The sequence below is a fragment of the Pygoscelis adeliae genome, unplaced genomic scaffold (assembly GCF_000699105.1).
Source record: "Pygoscelis adeliae isolate BGI_AS28 unplaced genomic scaffold, ASM69910v1 Scaffold316, whole genome shotgun sequence".
Classification (NCBI taxonomy): Eukaryota; Metazoa; Chordata; class Aves; order Sphenisciformes; family Spheniscidae; genus Pygoscelis; species Pygoscelis adeliae.
In genome coordinates, this window is record NW_008824905.1 from 830407 (window position 1) to 840133 (window position 9727).

General features: G+C 43.6%; 1 protein-coding gene across 2 annotated transcripts in view; it reads left to right on the forward strand.

Moving 5' to 3' along the window:
- Positions 1 to 8754: 8754 nt before the first annotated feature.
- G3BP2 (GTPase activating protein (SH3 domain) binding protein 2) overlaps positions 8755 to 9727 on the forward strand; it is a 21866-nt gene continuing 20893 nt past the window's right edge. For both annotated transcript variants that reach the window (XM_009324887.1, XM_009324888.1), the window contains exon 1: positions 8755 to 8867. In XM_009324887.1, the coding sequence (XP_009323162.1) occupies positions 8773 to 8867 (95 nt within the window). In that variant the 5' untranslated portion in view covers positions 8755 to 8772. The remainder of the gene's footprint in view (positions 8868 to 9727) is intronic.

A 9727-nucleotide genomic window follows, 5' to 3' on the forward strand; every position in this document is an offset into this window, starting at 1 on the left:
ACTTGGTCCTTCCGGCGGCGTTCGGCCCTGCGCTCGCCTTTCCCCCGGCTTGCCTCACGCATTGCCTTCCAGGGGCCTCTAGAGGTGTCGGGACTCGTGCAGGATGCCGCTTCCTCAGCCTAGTTTGTAGCGTGGAGGCAACCTTAGCTTCCCATCCTCAGCGCAGTGAGCCCTCCTTTTCTCGTACGAACTGGTACTGCGATGGCATCACTGGCTGTTAGATCTCTCCTCGCTCTGCAGACCTCGCCTTTCTCCGCTTCCTCTTTCCGCAATCGCAACCTGAGCTTCTCTGTTTTCACACGTAATATGGCTGAAGTTGTTGCGAGCACCTTTTATTCTGCAGATCTGGATGCCTTGAGGAGATCTTCTCTGAGCTTCTCTCATTTGTCTTCTGAGCTGAGCTCGGTGGGTTCTCAGGCTCTTGCTCCCCTTAACCTCGGAGGGCTAAAGTAGAGGTCGTTGCAGTTCCAGTGTGGGTGCACAGGAGCATCCCCACGACAAAGGCGTTAAATCCCTTGGTTAGTTGGGTGACCCTGGATCTTGAGCTTCGTGCCGAGCACCGCTATATGAAAGAACCAGCGCAGCAGAGAACGAGAGAATATGAGGTTATTGTGTGATTTCAGCCAGAAAGACTTAGTCGTAGGTTTTGTTATTGTGGTGTTCCGTGTGGGTCTGGCAATGCCCGAACCCTCTATATGTTCTAGACATTTCGAGCTCAGCGTGCAAGCGTTCTGCTTTGCTACAGAAAGAAGTACAAAGATACCCAAGGTATTTTTTTTTTTAACTGCTGAGAAATAGGGTGAGTTATTTTGTTCCTTGCTCAGCTCTTGTGCAGGTAGAGTGCTTATATGCAACCTGTATGTTTAAAGACAGCACAGTATTCTTTGGTCTGTAATGGGATGGAGGAGTATGAGGGGAGAGATATCCTCTCTTAGTAAGCGTTTATTTTCTGTATAAAGCACTCTCTGCTGTCTCAGACATCTCAGGGTTTTTTTTTTAATTTCTCTTACAGACACTTTTGGTTAGGGAGTAGTAGCGGAATGAAGATCAGTGACCAACTTACAAGAAATGGTTACTCTGCAGCGTAGGCCGTGCTGTCCCACTCAGTGCCGTGTGGCAGACTTCACGTGAAGCAATATGGAGCAAGCACTGCTATGCATACCCAAGTTCCTGAGGGTAGTATAGCTGTATTATCATAGCAGTGCGAGTGGGTATAGGGTTTGTCAACTTGCGTTCTGAGCCGAGAAGGTGTTGTTACTGACAAACCGGTATTGCTTTAGCTTCTGGAGTTAACTTATCATTAACGACTGTCCTGGTTTCTGTGTTCATTGTGATTGCGAGTATGCCTACAGGGCCATACCTGCCCTAGGAAAGCCTTTTCATTCTTACGGATTCCTTCTTGTTGTGGACTCTGGTGGCTTGGCTGTAAGAGACATAATCTTGGTTTACCATTTGAAATGTTCTTGTAGTGTTCTAACTGGCAGATGTGGGCCTGCCGTGTGGAATTATGGTCTGCATCATATGATTTTTTCATTAGCAGAATAAAATCTTTTCTGTGATACCTAGTTTAAACGGAAGAGAAACCGGAATGAGCTGACCGTCCCGTCTACTCATCCGCCGGTGTCCTTACAAATAAAACGGTTTTCCTTTATGGAACTGAGGTTTCAAATTATACATCTACTATCACGCTTAAAGATTATTTTGCAGTGCTGAAAGTACACTGAGGAAACACAGTATCTTAATGCACAGTGTTGAATCTGAGTCTTCCTTCTTACTGTAGCAGTTGTGACACTGGATGTCATTTCTTTTGAGAGTATTTGACAAATGAAGAACTGCGTTGCAACTCAAGGAACATGTGAAAAGATTAATATGTCAGGCTAATAGGTATATCTGATGAGATACCAGAAGAAAGGCACTGAACCTGGCATTGGATGATGACGGAGAGGTGCAGTGGATTCCCCGGAATGGGTGGTGCCATTGGTTACGCTTGCTATTGTTATTGCTATTTGGGTGGGTGTTATCTCTTTCGGATGGTGCAGCTTAACTGCCCAGAAGATGGTCCCCTATAGTAGGCATGCGGGTAAAACACAGGGTGCTATTAAGCATCTCAAAAAAAAAAAAAAAACCAAAACAAAAACCCAGCCCCGCAGGACAGCTTGATTTGAAAGAACGGCATGCTGTGCCTTGGGGCTCAGCCAATGCAGATTGTAGCAGATTAGGTAAAGGAGATCATAAAGCAAAGGGATTCTGGTAGATTATACAGGTTTGCTGGCCCTTACTGCAGATGGAGGATGATCCCAGTGCTTACCTCGCAGAGCGTGAAAGAGAGAAGGTGGTTTCAGTACTGAACTGGGTTGTTTGGGACTTTCGATTGCTCTTTCAGTATTTTTTCATTTCAGCCGATGCTTATTTTACTTTCCCACGGAGTACCCGCCAGACTTTGCAGGGGTGTATTACAGATGCCCTGGCTTGTGCCAGCTGGACTGTCAGTTGCCGTTCATTTTTTTAGCTTTATTCAAGGTGTGGCTGCTCACACAATGTGTTACAGTAGTGGGATCTCGGAGTCACGCTTAGGGATCGCGGTAGCAGGCGCGCTCTTTAAGGCCTTATTTGTTTGTCTACAGTAGGAAATGCAGTTTAAAAGTGATAATCTGGATTTAGGAGAAACCTGTCCAAGACTGTGAAAGCTGCCCTCCCCTTCCCTAGGCTCCTGTGGGGTGGGAAGCGGCACGGTGTCCCTGGTGGCTTTGCTTTGTGTGCTTGCTGTGTGTAGAGCATCTTTCTGATTTGCGAGAGCATTTTGCCCGATTTTATTTTCAGTTTAAGTGGTATATTCAAATCTGATCAGCGACTTGGATGCGAGTTGCAGACTTGTGGATTTAAGGGCAAGCCACGCTGTTGCAGATTTATGTAAAACTGTAGCTTGATATCCGTGTGCCTTTAGTCGTGGAAGAATTGTTCTGTGGAAGAATTGTTCAGAGGATGAAATTTGCTTATCAAGAAAACAAAATATTTTATTTGCTCATACTTTTTTAATAACACAAATAGTGAGGCCTGCATCTCTCTCCCAAATCTTAAAAGTTTGTCTTGATGGAGGTTACCTTCAAGTTCGGGTGACACTTTCTTGAGCTCCTGTCAGAACTCGGGACAGCTTTTTTCTTTTTTTTTTTTTTTTTCTGAAGTAGAATTGGGGAAGCATCCAGGCAGTGTCACTGTTGTTGGTCTGTCTTGAAACAGGACGGAGGTGCCTTGAACTACCTGTTTTGGCACAACCAAAGACGGAGTGCCAAAGTTTACTCTCTAGATACCTAAATTTGAGCACGTACGCCACCATTGTGGAGCTCAGTCATCACCTCAGGTAACATAATGCCTTGCCACAGATGGCTAGTCACACTTCTTTTTCCTACAGGATAAGGGAAATAATAATGAGAAAGCTTACAAATATTTTAGGAAAAACAGGCTTCTCTAATGTGAGAGCCGCTTATTGAGCTAGAGGCATGCCAGTGAACATTTTGAGTACTCAACGTGTAGTGGCCTTCAGTACTTCTTCAGAAAAAAATTGCTGCTGCCCTCCTGTGCAAACTGATGGGTGATAGTTTTGGGGGTTTTTTATTTAGTTGAAGAAGTGACAAACACAGTTTAATAAATAAAGTTTTATGTATAAAGATGATTACAGGCTGAATGAATTTGCACGCTATTAATTCAGCGTGGACGTGAGAAATTATTGTAGCAGTTGGTTCCCAAGTGTTTCAGCACAATTGTCCTAACGTGAGCTGTAGCTCATCCTTTTAGCCCTCACCGGTTGCATCTCGTTGCAAAGGCTAACTTCTTGCTTTATTTGTCACGGCTGGCATTTGTTGTCCCTGGCCATTAAAAGGTGTTTTTTGCAGAGCTGAGGAAAGTCGGTAGTAATCTTGTACCAGAATCTGACAGAATATAGCTGGGATGTTGTCACAAAGTTAAATTAATGTTACTATTTCTTTCAGCACTACCCTGCAGTTGCACTTGGTGTTGCTCTTCTTAGGAAAATATCCTTTCTGGTTTTGTTCATTTGCTTATCTTTGCATGCAAATAACAAATAATTCCTTTCTGTGCTAACTCTCCCATTGTTTTTGTTTTCTTGAAAGATGTGACCGTGGAAATAACTCAAGATAGGAACTTGGTTGTTTGAGGTAATGGTGACAAGCTTATCCAGTCCCGCCTGTAGGCTTAAGTCGTTGTTAAGTTGTTACGAACTTGAGTCAAGCCAATTGAAGTTGCGAGAAGCATTGCACTGGTGCGTGTGCGTGTTCCTTCAGTTTTGGAGTCCCGTCCCTCGGGTGGGTGCCTCTGGGTCCCTTACCTCTGAGCCTTGTCTGGAGAAGAAAGAGATTCCACTTTTTGTTTAGTCCTCCAGCTTGCGGGTCTATTACGAAATACATCGCGTGGCTGCCGGTTCTCCTTGGTTCAAGAATGCACTGCAAATCCAGTGTGCCTTCCTGGTAGCACAGGAATCGGAGGTACTGAGTAGGGTGGAAGTTAAATCTCGTCGATTAATCGTTACGTCAGCTTGATGTAGACAGGATTACCTGTGGATGACAGCAATTGCATGGGAGTTCGTGTTACCCTGTCTGTGTAGCTTATGGCTTTTATCAGTGTGCATGATGGAGGGGGGTTCTTTAACAATACAGTTGCACCGTAAAGAAAGTAGCAGAGAAATTTATTGGATTTCTGGTGTTTGCCACCTCAGGTTCAGTATTTTGTTTCTAGCTATTATGCTCACGAGTGCCTCGAGCAGTAAGTTCTCATTAAGACACTTTCCCAATGGCTGCTCATGCTGATCTAAGAATGTGGCTCATTTTATTCAAGTGAGAAGAGCGCTCAGATCCTTCTTTCTTAGCTGCTACTCCTCAACTCTTGAGTACATACCGATGAAAACTGGAAAAATAGCTTTTATAGATTATGTGTATCTATGGGGCTTCCGTTAGTGCCTGGTAAAACATGGGGTTACCGTTCTTTGTAAGTTTGGACTATTTAAATTGTTGATGCCAATGCCTTGGGTTTTGGCTTAAATTTCACTGGTGCCTTTACCTCCAAACCCCTCGGGCCTGCTAAGGCTCGGGTCCTTGACTTTAAGGAGGTGCTATACTAATTGACACACATGGAGACTTTAATCTTTTTAAAACCTGGTTTCATGGCACCCATGTTGATAGCAAGGAGTACCTGCATTTTTATTTTACTGCCTTTTAATGACTTGGAGACCTGAACAGTTCATTAAGCCTCTGCTACCCCTATTGCGATCTCTAAAGAGAAAATGAAAGGAAATAGTACTGAGACGGGTGAAGAATTGTACTGAGACATCCAGTAAAATACTGTGATTCTGTGATGTAAATCAATAGTGCTGTCACCTGAAATATGGACAGAGGTGGATGGTACTCATCCCTTTGAGCATGTAAGCCAACTTCTGTCTCAAGTTGTTAGGGAAGAATTGGCTGTGTGTGATCACTGCGTACTTGCCTTTCTCAGATTTTCTGAAGGGTTTCGCCGGCCTTTCCTGAAATAGCACAGCTTCTAGTGAAGACAAGATCTAGTGTGATACAGATCTGATGTAGTGTAATGACTTGTCACAGATTATTATGTTTTGTACCCAGAGGCATTTTCAGTGTTCCTTGTGGTATGCCAGCAATTTGTTAACATATGTACTTTGCTTATTGCTATATTCATAAGAATGTGTGCTGGCTATGATCTGCTTTTTAATAGGTTTTTTAAAAAAAAAAATTGTGATGAAGCTCTGTCCTTATGTATTCTCACAAGTGCTTGTGGTGAAGATGGTATCACCAATTTTGTGTTCATCATCTGCTTGTGGGGCAGGGGAGCAAAAAAAAGAATAGTCTCACCTATAGAAACTGAGGTCCTTGTTCTTTTAAGGTTAGTTTCTAAGTAAATTTCCCACGTGCGTGCCATTGCTGTAGTATGAGTCATGTTAGGAAGATCCCCAAATTGCTCAGATTTTGTTTCTTTGGAAATTCCCACTTTGAACATGCACAGGGCTCAAGCCTTTGACGTCCCTCAGTATTTTTGACATTTGGTTTTGCATCTGATTATCAAAATGACTTCCCCAGGGCTTCCCGTGAGTCACAACTAATACTGTGTTTCAGAGTCTTGGAATATTATAATAAAAAATTTGGATAATCCTAAAATAAGTTTTCTGATTTCTTATCTCCGAGTTCAAAAATTGTATTTCGGACTTCGCCTGCTGCCTTGCCTACAAGTTTTTGAGACGGTTGCTTTGAGTGTGATTCTTGGCTAACTGTATTTGGGAGCGGTTCTTGGTCTTGTCTTCTGGCTTGGATTGCTGGGTTGAGAGTATTTTGACGATCCATTAAGTACAAACTATTTCAGTTAAGTACTTGGGCTTTTTTCTTCAGAATTCCATTCTGATGCAGGATCTGACATGTTTGTGGCACCGTTCAGGAACATTTTACCTTTATTACAGGTCCTTCTTGAGCTGAGGTTACTCTCTCAATTTCACCTCAAATGCCTTATGTCCTGTCCAGCTGTTTGCAAACAGTCCTTCGTATTGGCCCTTAGCTTGGATTGACGGGTCGAGGTTATTTTGGTAAGAAAACAAAAATCTTATTCTGGGATTATCTCCCAAGTTGGAAACTTGGGTTTTTGACTCGGTCTTGTTTGCCTGCTGCCTTGCCTACACACGTGTTTTTTGAGAGAAAGTAGATTAAGTTTTCTTTAGAGACCTGGAGGGAATCTCATGATTGCAGACACTGGTATTCATGAGTGAGTTCAGCATTCCTGACGTGAGCTGGAAAAAGCAACATGTCGGGTGATGGCAAGCCATCAGAAAGACTTCCAGAGTGCTGAAGACCATTTTATGACGTGGATGATCTGCAAGACAGTATGGATGGGTAGGAGCGTAGCAAGTAAAACTAAGAACCGTTCGAGGCAGGGGGAGTTGGGGGAATTATAGGTTGGCCGGCTTCTCCTTGATCCCTGGGAAGGCTTGTAAAGCAAGTCCCGCTGGGAGTTGTGCTCAGATCCATGAAGGACAAGAAGGTGTCTGGAACAGCCAGCGTGGATTTAGCAAGGGCAAGTTATAACTGACCGACTAGCTTGCCTTCTGCGATGGCACCGATGGCTCAGTGGATGAGGAAAGTGCAATAGATGTGGTTTACCTTGATTTCAGTAAGGCCTTGGTTTTCTGTACTATCCTGGGAGCCAAACTGAACAGATAGCCTATGAGGTGGGTGGGAAACTGTCTGGACAGCCAGCATCAAAAGGTTGTGGTGAGCGGTACCAAGTCCAACCGGTAGCTGGCCGTTTGCGAAGTTTCTCTGGGGGCAATGCTGGGGCTGAAGCTGTTTAATGTTGTTTAACACCTTTCTCATGACCTGGATGATGGGCTGAAGTGATCTGCAGCAAGTTTCCGGAGGGATAGGCTGGAGAAATGGGCTGACGGGAACATCACAAAGTTCAGCAAAGGCAAATTACCAAGCTCTGCGTGCGCATGGAAAAACTGCATGCGAAAGTAAAGGCTGGGAAACGACTGGATACGAAGCAGCTTTGCACAAATGGACCTTGGTGTCCTGGCAGAAAAGTTGAACTTGAGTCAGCAGCGTACCTTTGCAGTGATGAAGGGCGGTTGCGTTCTGGGCTGCCTAAGCAGGAGTATAGTGAGCAGATGTGATTCTTCCTTTCCATTTGGACTCTTGTGACACCCGGAGTATTGCTCCCAGCTGTAACTCCTCAGTACACGAAAGAAACGAACATGCTGGAATGAGTCTGGTGTAGGATCACCAGGATTGTTAGAGGATTAGAGCATCCAGAGAGAGGAGACTTGGAGAGGGCTGGGCTTGTTCAGCCTGGAGAACAGAGGACCGGAGTGGGGGGATGATATGTTATTGCTGCCTTCAGCTACCTGGTGGGAGGGTACGGATCTATACTTCTCCAAGGTGCGCCGTGTTAAAATGACAGCCGACAGGCACACATTGCAAATGGAAGTTCTGTTTACATGTTAGCAAATAACCTTATTCAGAACTTGTTTTAATGAGCAACATGTTAGAAACTGGTCATGCTTTGCGCCCGGGGTTGAACCAGGTGACCCCCAGAAGTCCTTTCCAACCTAAATTATTCTATGACAGATGTGAAATGCAGTTAGCTCGGACAAGTAGTACCTAAGGCTTTGGTCATCTCTGAGGCATAAAGGTTTCCCTTCCCAGTCTTCAGGGAATGTGAACCCAGCCCACATAATTATTTCAGAATACTGGTGCTACCGTCTTCGTGTTACAGATGTGACAGTAGCATTTTGAAGCAGATGTGCTTTGAAATAAAGGAATGTTACCGGCTGACTTAAGAAAGTATATTCCTGTTAGTTTTGCAGTGCTGTTGAACTTGGATTTTTAATTGTTCATCGGTTTATTGCCAAAGGGTTAAATAAACAATGCTAGACATTTTTAACTGGGTTTTTGTTTGCTTGGTCGGGTGGGTTTGTTTTTTTTAAAAGCACCTGTTCTGTAAGGGACTTTGTTTCCACTGTTCCCTCTTTGTCACAGTAACACAGGAATTGACTGAAATCCTTTTATTTACTCAAAGGAGGTGCGGGAGGGTGACCTGAATTGGTGGAGTAGTTCTGTGTGAATTAAGTTCCTGTTCACATAATGGTTTCAATTCTAATATCATTATGCTCATCCTTTTATGGGGAAGTTGTGAGATATAGGGCTGTCTTCAAACTAACGTGAATATTTTTAATTACAGCATTTGACACTGTGTACCAAAGAAATGGTGATGGAGAAGCCAAGTCCCCTGCTCGTAGGGCGGGAGTTCGTGAGACAGTACTACACTCTGCTAAATAAAGCTCCTGACTTCTTGCACAGGTAATGCTTTCACACACAAAGTGACTAATGTTTTTGAACCAAAGTGTGTACTGTTCATTATAAATCAGATCAACGTTAATTTCTGAGTACGGGAGGAAATGGACCTGGCTGACTTTGGGGCTCTTGGAAAACTGTTTCGTCTTATTGAAAACTCCTTAGGCTCTAGAACCAAGTCTGATCGTATGGATGTATGGCATGTTACCGACATATGTCCTGTGTGGAAAAGTGAGCTGATAAAATGGTAATGTGGATGTATTCCAGAAATACTTTTCTAAAAAGACAGAAAAGAAAAGGAAAGAAGAGGAAGCACTTGCATTTAGTACCAAAGACAAGCGTGCTAATTATTACAGGATGCCATATTTTGCATTGCCTCTGAGAAATTTTTGTTCAGATGATGATTGCAGATTTAAGTATAAATGTCATGGCCTGGACAAGGTAGGTGGAAAATACAGGAGTCTTTTTTTACCCATGTCCACTATTTAAGTGGTACTCTGAATGTGTTTCTTCCTTCTTCCCCCCCCGCCCTTCTTTTTCTGGTTTTGATTGGCTACAGACAGCTTGTCACTTAAGATTTTGCATTTCCACATTTGGGCTTAGAGCAGCATGGACTTGTAATAAATGAAGGCGAAAGTAGCTTTGCCGGTGCGTAAAAAGAAAAAAAGCAGTCACTGCTTGGGTTGGGCTTGTCTCAGAACTTGACGTAAGGTTGATGGTGAAAAATTGGACCGTTTGGTTCAGCGCCAGTTAGAACTCTCAGGTGGCTTGCTTAAGAATTCAGTCTTTTGAATAATGCCTCTTTTCATCTGTAGCTTTGAGGTAGGGAAAATGAATGGTATCATTTTTACTTAAATCACTGAACC